The 21,498-nt window shown below is 30.6% G+C and overlaps 1 protein-coding gene across 4 annotated transcripts; it reads left to right on the top strand.

The window, feature by feature from the left end:
* The first annotated feature begins 4,354 nt into the window (after positions 1–4,354).
* On the top strand, positions 4,355–6,104 carry LOC131064280 (uncharacterized). Of its 4 annotated transcripts, none has more exons than XM_059216933.1 (4): positions 4,355–4,534; positions 4,795–4,886; positions 5,112–5,558; positions 5,637–6,104. In XM_059216933.1, the coding sequence occupies exons 1-4, from the start codon at positions 4,441–4,443 to the stop codon at positions 5,973–5,975; spliced, it is 972 nt and encodes a 323-aa protein (XP_059072916.1). In that variant the 5' UTR covers positions 4,355–4,440; the 3' UTR covers positions 5,976–6,104. The 4 variants fall into 4 exon arrangements, with proteins under 4 accessions (XP_059072916.1, XP_059072917.1, XP_059072918.1 ...); XM_059216934.1 differs by having other exon boundaries at positions 4,357–4,534; positions 5,115–5,558; XM_059216935.1 differs by having other exon boundaries at positions 4,445–4,534; positions 4,684–4,886; positions 5,115–5,558.
* Positions 6,105–21,498: the final 15,394 nt, after the last annotated feature.

The following is a 21,498-nucleotide window of genomic DNA, read 5'->3' as shown; positions in this document are numbered from 1 at the left end:
GTGAGAGATTCAAATCTAAAAACCTCTTATTTTAATAAATTTGGCTAAAAATATTTGTTATCTTTAGAGGCAAAGTTGTGTAAAATTGTAAGATAGCACTAAGCATGCAATTTTATAAAAAAAATCGACAAGTTTTGGAACTCGCAATTTTTAATATCCATAGTAAAGCCGAGTTATTTTTGGAGAGAATAAAAATTTGAGCTAAAAACACTAGTACTTTATATATCATAATTACAATCTAGATCTACATATTATCACTCATCCATCTAGTGGGTGGTTTTTATTTTCATTTCTACTATTTGGCCAATTTTGATATTTTTCTAACCATTTTACCTTCTTTAATTGACCATTTTAAAATATTATGTACTCTCTCAATTTTTATATCCATTTTTAGATCAAAATCTTATTTACATCTATTTACTATTTATAAAAAATACCAAAGAAAATTTGTAGGTATTTTATTGCCACAAGGTGAAATAAACACTTAATACTTCTATGGCTATGGATGATTAAAATTATTGTATCATTAATAATATAACTAATTTAATGGACCTTAATGATTATACATTTAACCATTATACACATCTGGAATTTTTTGACCTCTAAAAGAAAAATAAAAAGGAAAACAAATTACATATCCTCTTAAGAAATGCATGAGTAAGCTAGGTGAATATGTTAAATATTTCAAACCTTTATTAAATATCCCTTACTAATACTTCATATTCTTTAGGGTGTTAGCCATTTTTTTTGGTGAATATAATGTCCCTTGATATTCTTCCATAGTATCCCTCTCTAACATATCTCTCATCATCCTTCTATATTACTATCAATCTCCCATGTTTTTCACTAACCCTAACCCTACCCCTCCTACATCTTAGGCTATAGTATCTACGCCCCTTAATGAACACCATTCCTCTCATATTCCCATCATTCCTCCCTCGATCATTACCTTTATTTCCCATTCCCATCATACTCCTACAATCCATTCATAAACTAATCCCTAACCTTGACCACTTATACCTCCCTCCATCATCCCATCCCAATAAACATATAATCAACATTCAATACCAAAATACCCATTCTATCTTTCCCTCTTTTTTAAACCATCCTTATATAACATATTAAGGGAACTAGATGAAGTAAAAATGATAGGTTAATCAACCTCTCTTCTAGTTCTAAAAATGAAGAATTAGCACCCAATCCTTTATCAAAGTCACCTCAATTTCAATTAATGGTAAATGTGACTTTTGGTACATTTAAATCCTCTGATGCCATATGTTGTGAGTGTAGGTATGTGGATGATTCAACAATGTTATGTCCCATATTTTGGACATCTTAAAAAAAATTCGAATCACGTATTTGTGAGAAAACATAATGATTAAAACCTTGAAATGTTCTATTAAATTATTTTAATTGAAGAGTGTTAGATAAAACCCCCTTGAATAGAGCCCCTCTAGTATTAAATCGTACCTACAATGGAGTCTCCTCTGTAGCTATCAAAAAACTAACAAAAAACTACTTTTGCTTAACTTTTGGGGAAACAAATGAACTCATTTAGACATAATTTTGTGTAAGTATTTAGCCCAAGTATTATAAGCCTTCTAAAAATTATAATTTTGAATATATATAATTTAATTATTATATTTATTTTTGTTTCTTGTGAATTGTCAAAAAATAGGAAAATAGAGAATAAAAATCTAAAAAATATGTGATCCCTAAGTATTGATGTCCTCATTTAAAGAAATAAATAATTCACTTCAAATGTATATAGAAAAATTTATGCAAAATGACATAAACCTCTATTCAAATTGTAATTACTCTCTCCAAAAATTAATTTAAAAAAAAAAATATGTAAAACAAGTTGTAAAAAATATCCATTCACTCAAATATTGGTGTGACAAATCTATATTTTAAAAAATTTAATTTGTTTGTTTCTATGAAAAAGGTTATCCTTTACAACATAAACGTCACTTTTAAAAAATGGTGCTTACTATAAAAAAGTTATGTAAAAAGATTCAGAATTTTTTTATTTATTTTTTTAAATATATATTTAGAATATAAACACAAAATATCACAAATCATCAGTTTGCGTCATCTTTGAATTCTAAATGGTTTAGCTACTATAAGTGTTAGAAAGTGAAGACATGGTGAAATATGTTGATTTCATTGTCTTGATTTGACCAAAAAGTGGGATTCATTATTGCAGACTAACCCAAGTTTTTTATTTTTCTTTGTAGGATATTATACTATCTTCCTACATGTTTATTTATCATGTTTAATTATAAGATTGGGTCATTTTGAAGGTAGATGATATCTTACGTGAATGTAACCCCTACTTATTTTTAGGATGATCCCTCATTAATTGTATTTTCTTCTTCTATTCTCTATATATGTATTCACTCCTTTAGGTTGTATTCATTCATTTAATTGCAATATTTTTATTATGTATATTATTGCTTTGAGATATTTTTGTCTTATATCTATTTGCATGTTCTGTCATTTATGTAACTCTTTCTATTTAACTATTTTAATTTTAGGATTATTTATGAAATAAAGTGATGTGACTATCTTGGACTAGATCTTGGTTGTTTACTATTCATGTTGAGGATAGATAATTTTGTTTTCAATTTATATGGTATTTGCATGCATTTATTAAAAAACTAGTATGTTCTTCGTTTATATCTTTAATTGCTTTTGAGAGTCAAAATAATTTAAAAAAAATGTTCAAGGTTTCTACTTGGTTTTAGTAACTTTTTTGTAAAAACTAGTTCATGCAACATTTTTGGTTACATTATTTTTTTTTAAGGCTTTTATTTTGCTCAAAATACAGAGTAGAACTTTCATGTGTAATGTTTCATTTATGTTAAAGAATATATTTTTCACATATCTAGGAAAAATAGATAGTTAAATCAAAAGAATTATCTATAAAATAATTCAAAGAAAATAATATCTATTTTATGAAGTAACTTGAAATTAATATGATGAAATTAGATATTTGAAAGAGGGCTTATTAAATTTCTTAAGAGAAAAAGGAATTGTCTTTCCAACCAATCTAATTTGGAGAAAAAATATATTTTTCATCAAAACTTGTATACAAGAAAACATGGGAAGATGAGATACATATTCTTACAAGATATTTTTGTAGATAAATAATTATTTATTAATTTTTAGTGTAAAATTTAAAGATCATAAAAAAATATTTTTTCACCAATTTAAAATATTAAATGAAAAAAATTAAGCCCCTTCAAAAAGTATGGCCAACAAATCTTATATAATGTAATAAATTTTAGATTTAAAATATGATATAGAGTTTGAAAGTTATGAAGTTATGAGTCTTTACATACATATAAAGAACTAAGACATAATGTAGGTACAAAATATGCATACCATAACTATTGTTTTATGTATATCACTTTCACAAGTGTGAACCTAACATACTTAAATTAAAATTCATGAATCTAACTTAGTAGACTTTGTAAGAATATTGGAATTCGCATTTTTTTATCAAGTTATACTCAAGTGTGTAAATATGCATAAAGGCAAGTTGTGTTTAGGAGCACCTTGGGCAAAACTACTCTCTTTAATCAAACTCTTAATAAATTGACTTTACAATTTTGAGTGAAAGATCAAATATAGCAAGCAAGCATGCACAAACCTAGGATAATGTCACATACTATGCATAATAGAATTTTTTTTAAGCTCCTTAACCTAGGTGTTCTTCTCACATTCCAATGTGATTTTGCTTGAGAGAATGGATGTTTTTAAATGCATCATCCAAGAACACAAATCAACACACACACACACAAGGTTGACTAAGACAAATCAATAGGAAGAAGTTAGTGGGTAAAAAAGTTGAAATCAAATTTTTAAAGTTAAGAATTTATATCTATAATGTGAAAGTGATATAGATCAAGTTTGCACTCATAGATCTAATCAAGGACAATGAATGATAGGTATAAGGATCATTGGGATAGATGATAGAAGGGGGTCAAGATGTGGGATGTCATGATTCAAACTCATGAAAAAATAAATTGTGTAAACTATTCTTGTATTCAAATCTTTTACTATGTGTACGCACGTGTCCTTTTTTTTAAGATAAAGAGACGTCTCAAAACTTTCTTCTACACTTTTGTGAACATTGTATGTGGATGACAATATGTTTTTTTAGTACATCATCCACCAAGATTTAAATGTCTATAAATATGATCTATAAAGAATGAAACCAAGATCATACCCGGATACCCCTATAACAAAAATGATCCAATGATTTCATACATTAAAAAAAAAACTCAAAATGAAAATAATACTCTCTCATTAAAGATTGTCAAGGAAGTAGTTCATCTCTGCTGTCTAGCGATAAAAACAAAGACTTTTTGACCCTCGGCGGGATAACTGCTTTCCGAAGTGGTATAAATATTGAAAATCACGGTAGAGTCATTAATGAATTGTGCCCTCAGCGAATTAGTTACATCTTTAATAATACTGGCGATCAAATGCACTGGTTTTTCAAACTGCAGGGAGAGGATCTTCTCAGGTATCCAGAAGTTGGAGCAGATCTTTAATGAATCAAAAAATTGTTACTCTAATTTTAACAAAATCATTTTTTTCCTAGAAGCTTTTAAATATTACAGGCTAATTTTTTTGGTTTCATTAGATTTAAATTTCTCTGTATTTATGAAACAGGCAAAATAGAAGGCCTTTGAGTTTAATGCAGGCAGTAAATTTCCAGGAACCTAAAGCTTTTCGATTGACTTACTGATCAAATGAATAAATTTTCTAAAAATACTGTCTCAGCCAAATCAGGCCGATCTTCTGCGAAGAAAGTTGCAGGCAATGTCATGACAAATGCTCGCAAGATCGAAAAAAGAGGAACGCCGAACCTCCGTGTAAAGCTCATCAAACCTTACATTTTTCTTTTGTCTAATCTTTATGCATTTGCTTTATAACAAATCGGAACAAAATGTGAAATTGCAAACATTTTTTATGGTCAAATCTTTATTATTTACTTATTTTATAGTACCGAATGATTTGATACTGGATTGATGATAAATATTGTAAATGTTTGCTGTTTTGAGCTTGAAAATATTTAAATTGCTTTTCATGAAAAATAGCAGAAAGCTTTGACGGAGAGCGTTGGTAGCAACAAACTAAGTGAGAAAATCTCTGAGGAAGATGTCCATGTGAAGAAATTTGATGTTTTCGTAGAGGCTGCTTTACCAGAAGAAAGCGTCGTAACGAATGATGGAGGAGTTGATGAGGACAAAGAAGTCATCTTTAAAGAAATTGAGAATAAAAGTAATTTCCCTGCGCCTGCCGATGTCTTCTTTCCAGAGCCCCTGAAAACATCAATCGAAGACGAATATTTACGGGATGAGCAGCTGACGGCAGAAAGTTCAGTAATTGACGACAATATCCTTGGCACCTTGCAGGTTTATAATTTTGCCGCGGCAACTGACGAAAATGTTTCAGTGAACCGAGGGAATGCATACCTGGAGACCGTAATCACAGAAATCGAGTCCCAGCCTCGGCTTTGCCACACCGAGAACGACAAATCGACAGTAATGAAATGAAATTTATGTTTGAATTCAATAAATTTGATGTTTTGTGATCTCAAACCCTGAAATTGTTACTTGCAGTTGGAAAAAGGATACGGAATGAATGAAGAAAAAAATATTCCTAGTAATGTGGAGATCGCAGCTGCCATTATTAAAGCGGTACATGCTCAGTCTGAGGCGAATGCGACACCAGGCATGCGTGACGCATTTAAGCAAATAATAGATGCACCTCTGACCATGGCCGCCAAAGATCAGCCAAAATTTTCTCCTACTGTAGCAGACACTTCTAAATCCATGTCTAGGGTGTGTTTAAGCAAGAGTTTAGCCGGTGCATTGTGTGCTATTTCCATGGCAGCTGTTTGTTTTGCACTGTTGTCAAATCCTAAACAAGGTTTCAACTTGGAGCCACTGCCTACTTAAAACTCCATTTATAACATTGTAGAGTTACTGATAGGCCTTTGTTTTTGTTCTGAAGATGAAGATTCCGAAATCTTGACATTACACACTTTACTCTTATGGTATAAGAAGCATTTGAAAATTTCGACATCACTATGATTTGTTACTAAAATGATTTACTATGTTACTTCGGTGGGATGTTTTCCAGATCCTCAGCCTAAGATTTAATGCGATGCGATGAACTTTGTTTTCTATAATTTCCATATTCATATACAATGGACTAATTACTGCCTGCGCCTATTTTCCACATAAAATAGTATCATGTTGAAAAATTCAAATCTGAAGATTGAACGATTGAAAATTGTGTAAAAATCTATTGCATTTTACAAATTACAGTTTAGTATGGAGAATAGCCGTTTCCCTAATTACCAGTAAAGTGTAAGAGACAATCATATCTATATAAACTTTCCTCAAAACTTAATTTAGCTATTTTAATAAGCATAAATTCATTTAGATTAAAATAATAATTTTTAGATTAGTATATTATAAAACTAGATATTAAATTATAAAAATAAATATGTAGTGGATAAATGTATTTAATTTTGTGATTAAAAAAAATTTTATTTTCGTGATGATTTTGAATTTTAATTGTTAATTTGTATAATAAATGTGATATTTTTATCAATTAAATATTTTGAAATTTATGTTGAATTTATGTTTTATTTGATATCAAGTTCTCAAATCTAAGCTAATTCTACAATCATGGATTTGTTCTTTACATCTAGATTTGACCCTATTCAATGAAGAGTTTTACTAAATAATTTTCCTAACTGATATTCACTTGCTCAACTGTTTTTTATATTTGAAGGCTAGTAGTATTTAAAAATGCATTGAAAGGTTGATTTTGTCCCTAGGTAATGCATTCTCCCAAACTCAACCCAAAAAAATGTGTAGATTTTAAAAGGCAATCTTCAAACATGCATATGCTCTAATAATGTTCATGTAGGTCTAGATTTCTTTTATTGCACCAATTGAAGTGATGTAATGTAAATGCTATTTGAATGCATTAAATTTCATAAATAGTAACACATTACATCAAATTTTATAAAACATGCACTTAGTCTACTCAATGCGAGAGCATAAAGGGGTTTTGGTCAAAAAATTTATTTTAAATATTGCAAAGGCAAGGGTCAAGCCTACAGCTACAAGGTCGAGTTCGTAACCACAAAAATAACTCAAGGTGGACAAATATTTGGATTTAGGTGGATAACAACTATACTAGGGTAGGTGTGTGAATAAGTGTAATTTATGTCAACAATATCTAATTGTATTACAATATTTATGTGTAAGGATAATGTGGGGCTAAGTACATGGGAATGTGTGTGTGTGTGTGTAGGGATAGACAAAGTCTAGGGGAATGAAACCAACTTTGCACAAGATTGCATCATTTGTTGATGTATACATGTATTACAATATTCTCCCAAAATGGAAATAGACCTAAATGAGAAGTTGTATGGGTATGCAATTTCCACCTTGACAATAATATGTTATTTTTCAAGGACTATCTAAGCTTTGAACCTAATATTTCCTATGAACCTAATTAGATACTCTCTCAGTATTCTACCTTTAAGTTATCATACTTACATATCACTCAATATTTTTTTTTAGCATTCTTATAATGGTTTGTTTGTGACAGATTTCTCCAATAGTTCCTTGACCCATAATTGGAAGCTATCAATCTTCTTTATGACCATGGATTTTTGTTAAGATTATTATTATTACCAGTTTAAGTGGCTTATTTCTCCAACATGCCCTATTAAGCCTAAATTGTTGCTCAAGTCTAAATTGGTGCTCAAGGATCCTATTCTAGCTCTACCACTATGTTATTTTTAATAAACCAACTAGGACTTGAACCTAAGACATCCTATGTGCATGCTAAGGTGCTTTGAAACTAAGAAACTAACCATATTTATGGAATATTTTTGGTAGGCTCCTTATTGTGTTTGAGTATGTTTTTTTTCTGTAACAATATATATGATTAGTCTTTGAAAATTATATTTTCACAATGGAGAAACCATATACATTTTCTAAGATAGAAAGAAGCACCTTGAAATATCACAAAAATGATGTATTTGAAATAGATATCTCTCTTAAGAAAAATAATAATTATATTAAGTACAAGACTTGACCATTTAAAAGGTTTGATTAAATATTTTTTTTAAAGAAAATAAAATAAATAATGTGATGTAATAGTTGTGTTCCTTTGTAGTAGATAGATCAAAATAAACATTAAAAACCTCATGCTAAGAAATTTTTTTATAGAAAGATAAACACACATGAAATAAACATTAATATATGAGATTTTACATATTAAAAAAAAAGAATAGTAATGTAGCAATAAATAATATCTTATAACCAATCAACACTATAAAAACTTTGAATTTTTCTAAATCTTCTAAAATATTATACAAGACTACAACACAAAGACAAACAATAAAATTTGCATTTAACATATAATTATATTTATCATCAATATGTATGTGCACACATAATCTAATCATGACATTATATTCAACATTATAGAATCATCAACCATATATGTTTTTCAAATTTAAGCAACTCACAAACTTACAAGAATTATATTATAAAAAAATATTAACAATGAAATTATCCTTTCTAAAAGAAAAAGAAAAAGATCAATTTACTATTTGGCATATATCATTTATTAGAAATGTCATCCAAATGAAACTTGGTAAAAATTGTACTAACACTCTTGAATCCTAAAAATAAATTCCTTTCCTGATTTCAATCCCTCTACTATCACTTTTTTTTCATAACAATTAACATATTATTTCCATCTTTTTATTTAATCAAATTATAATTATATATAATATAAAAATAAAATATAATTATATATTTTTATAATTTATAAATTTCAAAAATAACTAAATAATATCATTATGTGCAAGGACTAATAATATACTAATAATATATTAATGGAACTATTTTATGCCTTCAAAGCATAATCACCCTTTTCCAAGGAACTTTCACAATCTTCAAGTGATGATTTGGCCATAAAGATTCTTAAGAATGCGTACAGATCCTTTGAGGTAGACAAGTTCCAATCAAATACCTTATCTATAAGGGAAAAAAATAGTTGGGAAATATATTTTTTGAAGTATAACTATTGTAAATTCATGTAAGAATTATATTTTATATCATAAAACTCTTCTCACAATTTTACTAGGCTTCCACTTTTTTTTAGAAGAAAAAAATATGTATATTTAATTTATGATTGTGTTAAAATAGAGCTACTATAGGGTGATTAAAGGGGTTGTTTGTATATGAGGATAGAACATGCTTCTTTTATGTATCATGAAACATAGCATCATGCTCCTCCTAGATATCATGAAACACACTTTAGTTTATTAGAATAGTATTAATATTTATAAATAATTTTGTTTTCACAAGGCAATATAAGTTAAGAATTATTTAGACATCCTACATATTAAGAAAAAGCATGTATAGTTTCTATTTATTAAATATTGAAACCCTTAAATCCTAAATCAAATTGGTATCACTCCATTATATACCCTATTAAAAAACCTTTTTAATTCTTTGAACACAATTTAAAATAAATAAATAAAAACTAGCTAAATTTTAAAAATTATAGAAAAAAATGAAGAAAGGTTGTCAGAAGACACAACTTAGAAAAATTTTAAATGTGCATGGGAAGGAACACTCAAGGAAAGGAGTGTGTTGGTAGGAAAATACAGCATTTAATAGTTCATGAATTTAAAGCCTAGCCATTATATTACTTTTGTTGTACTCTTAATAATTATGATTCTTGTGATGTAGCATGCTTCATGACCTACTTGTACGATAGTTTGTGAGTGAGTGATGGATTAATTTTATGTAAAATGATTTTGATCATGTATAAACATATTTTGTTTATTATGGTTGAGAGTCATTCATGTCAATTGTAATGCCTTTTTGAGCGATTAATTAAGCATGATTAGAGAATCATTAATATATTGATTGTGAGACTAACTATGAAATCAACATATTGAGATGTGGCCTTGTTCATAATATGTAGTGTTTATATTATATGATTGATCATCATAATTCATAGAACTACTATGTTTGCATTAAGTAATCTATTATATTTTTTTCCACATTCCTTGAATTTTGTGTCTCTAATTATGCAAATATATTGTTTTAATTTTTATTCTTTAATTATGATAATATTTATTAAACCGTGTACACAATATTTTAATTGTTATTAACCAAAGAAAGAAATATTGAAAAGATATAATAATAAATCATATTTTACCACCTCATGGAATGATAAGACCATTGCTTGTGTTTAAAGAAGGAAATACCATTTCATTTCACTCTAATCAACCCAATTACCCTTGCTAGTATCTATGGAAGAATTTTCTTTCATTATTTAGTCATGCATGTGAAATGTTTCATATTACTTGGAAAATTTTGGATTTATATGCTTATGTTTTAATTTAGTTCTATTGAATTTGAGATTTTCTCCTATATCTAATTAAATTATTATCTTTTCTATTGTTTTAATTATGAATTGTATATTATTAAATTTTAAAGATACTTAGAGTGAATTGAAATCCTAGGAAGCTTCTATTGGACCCAAGATCCACTTGAGTGATTCTTTTATTATTTTATATATATGTGGTGGAATATTCCTCACCCCACCTTAGTTAAATGAGCCCATGTGACCTTTGCAAAGCCTTGTAAGAGATATTTATTAGTTTAGGCCATTAACTTATTAAGTAGAAATACTATTGTTGATTATGGAATTGTTTGGTAGGATAATTATATTTATTCTTTTGATTTATTTATTTGAATGCACTATTTAATAGTAGTTTATTGTGTTAATTTTCCTTTGGTTTGTGTTTCATTGAGAGAGGATGGACAAGTGCCATCATTTAATTTGTAAAATTTTATGAAATTGTGTTAAGTTTTATTTTATCTTATATTTAGGTTAAAAGGGGTTCCAAGTCTATTGCATTTATTTATTCCATCTTAATGATAAAGATTGTGAGATAATTCTAGTGGAGTTTTAAGAGTTTTAGTGCTCTTGGGGATTTGGAAATTGATCTCTATTTTGTGTTTTGAGGATATTTTGATATCTCACTTACAAATATGAAAATGTTTTCCATATTCTTGTTGGCTTGATGATGATTGTAATGAATTCATCATATGTTGTCATTGATGAAACACATACACACACATATGTTTATATTGTCTACCGGTATAACTTCAAGTTGTTTATACTACAACCAGTATGCTAGAGGTTATACTAAGAGGTTTATCTCTAACCGATACTTTGTGACAATCGGTATATGTTTAGAAGACAACCAATGGATACACATTAGTCGGCATCAAGATTAAGATCAAGCAGAGATTATATCAGGAGATTCAAGGATAACAGTTCATATATTTAACTCTAACTGGTATTGATTGTTCCAACCAATATTCGTTGATTTTGTGATGAGTTACCACAAATCATGATGAGTTATCCCACTGACAAATTTTGGTGGTATTTTTGTGATGAGTTATGATCACTTGACCAGATACACTGCACCTAGGAAATTGTGTTATGATTTATTTAGGCCGACATGAAACCTTAATGTCTATATATTGACATCACAATGAATTATTTCATATGAGTGAAAGTGTTATGTTGTGTGCAAAAGAAAAAAGAGTTAAGTTGCAGAGTATGCAGAAGAGCAGTGTTGAATATGTTTAGAAGGATCTGATCAAGCAATTATTGTGCTACTCATACAGATCAAACCAATCATGTTGTTTTCTAACAATCATAGCAGAATTCAAATCCCCTAACCGGGTAAGCTCTAACAAGCTTCTTTGTACAAATCCTCTAACAGGGTGATCCATTAGTTTGGATACAGAAATCCTCCACCGTGGTTACTCCTAATAGGGTACTACCTCTCATAGGGTATAAGCTTCTAATCAATCTTTGGGATCTCTAACAAGATGTGCTCCTAGTGGAGCACTTTGTAGACCCTAACCGGTCAGTTATCTATTACTGCAGATAGTTAACTTGTGAGTTCCATCTCACCGTGGTTTTTACCTATTTGGGTTTTCCACATACAAACACTTGTGTTATGGTGGATTTTTTACTTATTGTAAATGTTGTTATATCATTTTGGATTACATGCATTGTATTTAAAAATTTTGTTAAGTTCATCTACCGGTTAGTATTTGAAGTAGTTTTATTTTTGGTGTCACTGATTCACCCCCCCCCCTCCTCTCAATGCTTTTCAATTCCATCAATTGGTATCAGAGCCAAACTTATTTGAAGCCTAATCGCTTAGAAGGGAGCCTTGAAACCACCATGGGGGACATGAGCTACTTTGAGATGACTAGAGAGCTAGAAGCTAGCAGAAATGAGCTTGAAACCCTCAGGGTCAAACTGAAATCTTCACAAGTCAAAAAGAGAGAGCTAACTAAACAATTGTTAAAGATATCTAATAATAGTTCTTCAGATTAGGCCAACAATGATGCTTTAGCCGAGGAAGTTGAAAATTTAAATGATGAAAAGCTAAATCTGAGGAGAGAGCTAGAAGGTATTACTATTCGCATGAGTCGGGAACTGGAAGCCAGAAGAGTTGTTGAAGATCTTATAAAGAAAAGAGATCATGAGATTACCAAGATCAAGAGAGAAAATGCTACCTTGCATGAGCATTTGAATGCTGAAAGTGGAGAAGGATAACTTACAGCTAAATCTTGAGTTAGCATCAAATCTGAGAGAGAACCTGTCAAAGCATAATGAATATCTCACCAAACAGCTTACCGAAGTTAATGAGAAACTAGAAAAGTTCAACAAGTGTTCTACCTTGCTTGAAGAACAAATTCAATCAAAAAGGATGAAAGGTGATACCTCTGGACTTGTTTTTCACACATCTGAGAAAGGTGAATCCTCTTATACCAAGAGAAACACTCTTAAGAACAAATTTGCTCCTAAGATTAAGAAGCCTGCCGGTAAGAAGGTCTTTAAATGTGTTTGTTTTGTTTGCCATAAACCTAGTCACACTGAAAATATTTGTAAAGACAAACCTAATAGAAATGCAAGCTACAATACTAATGCTAGGTATGTGTCCAAGAAATTTGAAGGTCATTGCTTCACATGTAGAATGTATGGACATAGATATGTTGAGTGCATATTTGGATCCAATAATCTTGTACCACATATGCATCCAAGACCGAATGGAAACTGGATGAGAAATTTTGACAACCAAGTCAACATGAACTGGCAAAGACCCTACGACAACCGGTTTAGTCCATTTGAGATGGAAAAGGTAACAAATGTCATTTGCACTATCTATAATAACTTTGTTCATGTGGCTATGAACTGTAGAAGAAGAACTGGGAGAGGAAATACAGGACCTTGGAAATCATCTAGTATGACCTGCTATCACTGTAACAAACTGGGGCATTTAGCAAAATTTTGTAGATCCCAAAATAGAAAACTAATCAATTCTTCTAAGGATCTGAAAGGAAAGCATAAAGTTGATGTTGAAGAAACCAGAGAGGAAATTAATCGGATATGGAAGAAGAAAAGTGATGACTTGGCTGGAGAAGAAACTATTCCTTCACTCAGTGAAGAGAACATTGCACTGGTGAATTAAGCCTTTTAAATATGGCTAAGGGGAGCTTAATGGTAAATCCACCTCCGAACCCCTTGAGATGAGTGAGTGGTAAGAGAATTTTGAAGCATGAAATTTTGATAACTTTTGTCAATATGTTATCAACTGGTTTTCTCCTTGAGTGGTGAAATTAGGGATTGTAACCCTAACAGGCGAGCATTTAATGCAATAGGTAAAAAGGATAAAAGTGAGTTTTTACTTTGTTATTTTTACCCTAACACATTCGAGAAAGAAATTTGGAGCACTTGCTAAGCTAAGAAAGATTGTTGGTTGATAATTGTCGAAGTTGCATTGTGATTTGCAATCAAGTTGATTTGAAGGTTGCAGAAGATTGAATTGGTGTGCACTTGGGCATTCAATTGGTAAACAAGGCAGCATGCGTAAGAAAGGTATTTCTTTGAAAATCCTGCTTCGAATCTTGTTCATCTGCAATGGCATCATCTTCAAAGTTTGTAGAAAGGTTAATGATTACATCTGAGCCATTGGAAGTTGTAGAGGTGGAACAACTTGTGTTGTATAATGCACTATCACAAGTTCATAGTGGAGTTTTAGTAAAAGGAGATTTGTCGAGTTATATTGATTGTAAGATAGAGGATCTAGGATCACTATACATTTACATTCAACTAAAATCCCTCTGTGATGTGAATGGAAAGATTCAAAAATAGTATGATAGGGTTTTCGAGATAGGTTTTCACAACACCGCTTATTTTCTAGAAGATTTTGAGGAAGAGCATATTAGAATCATTTTGAGTTGGGTTCATGGTGAGAACATGTACTTAGAGATAAATCACACAATTACCAAGGAAGTCATTCAGGTTGTAAACGGTTATTTCTCAACTGGTGAAGTACCTGAACTAGGACGAATTTCAAAAGAGACAGTATACTCTCTAACCGGTTCTACATCTGAAAATTGTGATTTTTCTATTCACGATATCAGAGGCCCTATAGTGAAATTGACAGCAATGGTGATAGGATACTGGGTATTTTACTCCAGTAGACTAAATAGTGTTCCATCTGCAGCAATTCATACAGCTCATAGGATGATAGTTGAAAATGCAGAATGTGATCTTTGTGAGGCTATTAGGAGACAATTGTTTCTAAATTTGCAATCTGTCAAGAAGGACAGCAGTCTAAAGTTTAAGTATGGACGGCTATTGGTCGGGTTATTCTTTTATTTTCAAATTTTGCTACTAGGAATAGGAGATATCGAATGGTCAAAGGATCTACCAATATCAGCTCAAATCAAGAACAGCATCAAGGTTGTAAAGAATACTTTTCCTGCTGCTATGAATAAGTATTTCAATGAGTTTTAGAAGAAGATGAGTGTGAGAATGAGATTTCTTGAAGATGTGGTAAGACATTTTGCAAATAACCTATTAGCATCTCCTAAAGATAAAAAGAAGGCAAAATTGGATATTGTGGTATTCCAAGATGCACAAGACAAAACCAGTATTGCTCTTGCCACAAGTGGGAAAGGAAAGAAAAAGAAAACCGATAAAGCACCTCCAGTGATAAAGAATACAAGGGTGACTCGGAGTATCCAAACCAAAAAGCAACTGGCACCTAAAGTATATACAAAGAAGGAGAATGTGACAAAGAAAAGAGGTCAAAAGTTAATTCTTCAAGAAGAATTTGAGGGTACTAACATTGAAGAAGAACCTAAGAAGAAGAAAGCTATCGGTAGAGTAGCAAAGTCAGTAAAGGAAGTGCCAAAGGCATCTGTGCCTATTGATATATTAACTTTCAATCCTGATACCCATTTTGAAAGAACAATGAAGACATTAGGGAGGAACAGATTTGACAATGTCAGTGAGCATTTTGATTCCTTCGCTGAAGATGAGAAGAAGCAAGTCATTCAACAGGTAATTACTCATTTGTGTCATTACAGTAGATTTCCACATGATCTTGAAAAGGTTATCTCAAATTATTTGTACACTATTCTTTTGGATAAATGGGAGGAAGCTATAAAAATGGAAAAAGAAATTATTGATGAGATATTTGTACAATATTTTCCCAATTTGTCTACGGATGAAATAAGTGCTTTGGTTGATAAGTACAAAATTCAATTTTCTTTTAAAGCAAGGAGATTGAAGCTACTTAGTGGAAAGAGGGAAATTATTGAAACTGAGACCCATCGAATAGCCTATGAAATCAAATGGATGGAAGAACTTCTCCAATCCTTGAAGAATGAGGAAAATGTTGTCAATCAACCAAAAATGAATGAAGAAGAGATTGTACAAGCCGATGAGGTCTATCCTATCAATAATAAGGATGACACCATTATTCATGTTGTTGATGATGTTTAGGATATAGTTGATCTATCTAGAGACAACACTGGACCAGATATGGAACCTCCTGAAATCATTGATATACAGGTTACTTTAGTTGAGCAACCGTAAAATCAACCGAAAGTGGTCAATCCACAGGAACCAGAACAATCGAAGAAACCCCAATCTCCACCGATCTTACAAGATACTCAGAAGGAGTCTATGGAAATTGTTGTCACATAGTCTTTTGAAAAGGAAAGAGAGAAGAATCAAAAGAAAGAAATCATTAAGGTTACATCCTCTGAACCAACAAAGTTGTTAGTCACTTTGCAGACTGATGAGGATGATAATGATTCATTAGGCATTTCAGGGCCTATTGATGTTGACAACATGAGCGCATCTAAAATGATGAAGATTGCAAGTGTTATGCAATCTAGAGCGCATAAGAAGAGACTTAAAGAGCAAAGGATTGAAGCTGAAACAATTCAAAATGCAATAGATATTCTATCTAGTCTACTACCGAAAAACTTCTGCAGCACATCTGACATCCCCTATTAGAAAACTTGGTCAGTTGGTTACTGACGCATCTGATCAAATCAAGTCACTTGAAGAAGTAGCTCAAACCTATTTTGAGAAAAGTCACAAGAAGAAGTATGGAGAGAAACTTGCAAAGGATATTGATACTGGCAAAATGGATCTGTCACATAATAAAGCTTTATTGGGAAAAGCTATTGAAACAGGAGGAAAGTATATTGCTTCTACCTCTAATGTTTCATTATGTTATTCTGATATCACAAAGAGACAAACATAAACAGAGCAAGAGCTAGAAAGGATATGCAATGCATATGTCCCACTTCAGGACTCTATATTTGCTTTTAGCAAATCTATAGATGATTTGCACAACAAGTTGGATATTTATGATCATGAGAAGGCAAAGAGACTCCGGTCTCTAAAGGAACTCAAGAGTCTACTCACATCACAAGTGGACATACTACAGAGAGCCTACTCACATGCAGAAGCTATCTTAGCAACTCCAGAAACCTGTACACTGGATTCGATGGAAGAATTTCATACACAGCTTATGTCTACAAAAGAGTACACTGAGAATGTGCTAGCGACATGGACAAATGCCATATCACAGTTGAAGCAAAAATTTAATGTTATTTTCATGAGACTGGTGAATGTATGAACTTTGATTTTGTTTTTCAAGTTATTGTCAAGTATATGATGAACACTTTGATACAGATTTTCTATATATATATATATATATATATATATATATATATATATATATATATATATATATATATATATATATATATATATATATATATATATATATATATATATATATATTTATATTTCTTTTTCTTCTTCAATTTGGCATTGTTGTCAAAGGGGGAGTAGAAATGTGTATGTGTGTTTTTGAAAATTTTGTATAATGTATGCATTAAGGGGGGGCATGTGTATATGTGTCAAATTGTATTGTATGCACACTTAGTGGTATTTGTGTAAAAATTTCTAAGTGCTGCCATCAATACCAAAGCGGGGATTGTTGGCTTGATGATGATTGTAATGAATTCATCATATGTTGTCATTGATGAAACACATACACACACACATGTTTATATTGTCTACCATTATAACTTCAAGTTATTTATACTACAACCGGTATGCTAGAGGTTATACTATGAGGTTTATCTCTAACTGGTACTTTGTGACAACTGGTATATGTCTAGAAGACAACCAGTGGATACACATTAGTCGACATCAAGATGAAGATCAAGCGAAGATTATATCAGGAGATTCAAGGATAATGGTTCATATATTTAACTCTAACTAGTATTGATTGTTCCAACTGGTATTCATTGATTTTGTGATGAGTTACCACAAATCATGATGAGTTATCCCACCGATAAATTTTGGTGGTATTTTTGTGATGAGTTATGATCACTTGACCAAATACACTGCACCTAGGAAATTGTGTTATGATTTCTTTAGGCCGACATGAAATCTTAATGTCTATATATTGACATCACAATGAATTATTTCATATGAGTGAAAGTGTTATGTTGTGTGTGAAAGACAAAAGAGTTAAGTTGTAGAGTATGCAGAAGAGCAGTGTTGAATATGCTTAGAAGGGTCTGATCAAGAAATTATTGTTATACTCAGATAGATCAAACCAATCATGTTGTTTTCTAACAATCACAACAAAATTCAAATCCCCTAACCGGGTAAGCTCTAACAAGCTTCTTTGTACAAATCCTCTAACAGGGTGATCCATTAGTTTGGATCCAGAAATCCTCCACTGAGGTTACTCCTAACAGGGTACTATCTTTCACAAGGTACAAGCTTCCAATCAATCTTTGGGATCTCTAACAAGATTTGCTCTTAGTAGAGCACTTTGTAGACCCTAACCAGTCAGTTATGTATTACTACAGATAGTTAACTTGTGAGTTCCGTCTCACCATGGTTTTTACCTATTTGGGTTTTCCACGTACAAACACTTGTGTTATGGATGTTTTACTTATTGTAGATGTTGTTATATCATTTTGGATTACATGCATTGTGTTTAAAAGTTTTGTTAAGTTCATCTACTGGTTAGTGTTTGAAGTAGTTTTATTTTTGGTGTCACTGATTCACCAGCCCCCTCTCAGTGCTTTTCAAGTCCATCAATTCTTATGTTTTTGTTCATTTGAAATTTAAAATCTCTCTTAGATGTGTTGAATAATTATATCTTGCATGGTGTATAGTTAGAAGTTTGAAAGAGCTTATATAAAATCTCTTGGATACTTGTTGAAAGCTTTAGAAAAATTAAATAGGGCTTTCTATGATCCTAATGACCTTTTCTTGCAAAGGGGTGTATTTTCCATTTTTTTTAAATAATTTTATTTTCAAACTATCTTCATTTAATATTAATGAAAATATGATTGCACATTTCCTTGATTTTAGGTTTGTGCATATTTCTAGTGTTAGTGTGAAAAGGGTATGTTATCCAATTAGCTAATTTACTAGATAGTTATCCTCTTAAGTTCTATTTACACTAGATTAATTTTACATAGAGATAATATTGTTGGGATTTAATGATCTTGATTTTTCATCAGCTGTCACACCCATAAGATGACAACACTTTTCATTATAATCTTATTACATCTTTAGTCTCACCTCAGTCTATATAACCAAGGGGTTTCCTTTGTAATCCTAACCTCATCCTTAATGTAAAGCTTTTCATTCTCTTCAGTATGATAAAACTCATTCTTTCTCACTTTTTATTTTTATATTTGCTTACTTTAATTCATTTTCATTCTTGGGTGATTTTTCAACCAAATCTAACATGGTACTAGGGTTGTTGTGAGTTGTGGGTCAGCAATTTTTTAGGAAATATAAGGGTGTAGAGATATTATTTTTTAAAACACGAGTATGCTCTTCTCTTGAATCTTTGGATAATCTAGTGAATTAAAAAAGTGTTAATAAATTAAGTTTACTTAGAAATAATGTTATTGGGAATTGATGATCTTGATTTTTCATCAATTGTCACACCCATAAGATGACAACACTTTTCAAAATCCTATTACATCCTAAGTCTCACCTTAGTCTATATAACCAAGGGGTTTCCTTTGTAATCCCAACCCAATCCTCAATGTAAAGTTTTTCATTCTCTTGAGTATGTTAAAATTTATTCTTGCTCATTTTTTATTTTTATATTTTCTTTATTTCATTCATTTTCATTCTTGGGTGATTTTACAACCAAACCTAACATGGTATTAGAGTTGTTGAGAGTTGTTGTGAGTTGTAGGTGGGCATTTTTTTAGGAAATCTAAGAGTGTAAAGCTATTATTTTTTTAAACATGTGAGTATGCTCTTCTCTTGAATCCTTGGATAATGTGGAGAATCAAAAGTGTGAAGAAATTATTAGCTTCTAGTGGGGCATAGTTTGACTTTCTAGTTACAAGTCTTATTTTCTTTTGAAGCTTTCTGGAGAAATTTTGAGATCACAATTAAGTCTAGGACAACTAAGAAATTCAAATCTACCTTTTTCTTTAATCGACATTAAAGGATATATCTTCAAGAGTTTGAAACAAGAGATTCATTGCTATATACAACAAGAAACTAGCATTTCACAGCATTGTAGGTCAAAACTAACATTGTCGTCATGTTCAAAATTCCCAAAACCCTAAATTTGACTACAAATTTCTAAATTTTAGATAAAAATGTGGGAAAATGCCAAAAAAAATAATTTAGAGTGTCATATGTCACCCATGAACTTATAAATACATTTTAAAAAAATATGCAATCTACAATTTTTGAAATAAATTACATAAAATTTAATTAAAAAATAATTTCGTTTTCCAATTTAAAAAAATGAGGATTTCCCCATGCAGGGTACCCTTGAATATCGCAAGTGCCAAGTAAAGGACTTCTTTCATTTCCTTTGGCATCATGCCTATCTTTTAGCAATGAACCTCATGCTTATTAGGCAAGTGGTAGCCTTTGGTTGCCACTTCTTTATATATATATATATATATATATATATATATATATATATATATATATATATATATATATATATATATATATATATATATATATATATATATATATATATATATATATATATATATATATATATATATATATATATATATATATATATATATATATATATATGCTTATATTATTTGGCCCCCTTGAATCAGTCTCTTCAATTTATCGGCTCCCTCAGTGAAGTAAACCCCCATTTTGGAGGTGTGGTGTTCCTCTTTCCACCCCTCATTTTTGTTGCTTATTTAAATTCTAAAATCTTCCTTTAGAATCTTCTACATTATTGCTACTCTCCATGTAGCCTTTGAAAATATTAAGGTTTTAAGCTTCTTATAATATATAATTAAAATGTATATATACAGTCAAATATTTTATGAGATAAGAGTTTAAAAATACTTTCAAATGGATCTAAAAATTTAATGCTTAAGTCATGTCATTATCATATTTTATATTTGAGTTTTGTGACTAAACTCGGCTCTTGTACCAAATCTTACCTTATATTTGGTGATTCGACGATTCACTAAAATAAGTAGAGTTTTATATTAAGGTAGAGTTTCTTTTTTTGTGAAGTTCTAAACTATCAAGAGGCTTCTATATTTGGAGGATGGCTAAATTTGGTAGAGAGATTTTTTTTAAACTATGCCTCCTCTCCATTAATAGGTTGGATTTGATGATTTATTTCTTTAACTCTAGAAAAAAATATTTGGGCTAATTTTTTGTGTTGTGCATGTTGGTGAATACTGTATATAGTGAAAAGTGGATAGTGGGAACAACAATATTGAAAGATTAAATGAATTAAACCAAAAAGCCCTAGCCTAACAGCAACAAAGATCCACCATAACATATGAAGATTGCCTAAGACAATGCAAATCAACAAAATCAAAAAGATTATACCATCACATGTCCACTAGGGTTTGAATCTTCATTCTTACTATCTCCATTGATCTTGTTTGATATGTTCTCTCTTAGATTTTATGTGTGAACAAGAGCTCAACAAAGAACGGAAATATGGTTCATATCTTGATCGTAAAAAGGAATGAT

Source organism: Cryptomeria japonica, chromosome 2, assembly GCF_030272615.1.
Source record: "Cryptomeria japonica chromosome 2, Sugi_1.0, whole genome shotgun sequence".
Lineage (NCBI taxonomy): Eukaryota > Viridiplantae > Streptophyta > Pinopsida > Cupressales > Cupressaceae > Cryptomeria > Cryptomeria japonica.
This window is presented reverse-complemented; position numbering and strand designations above follow the sequence as displayed.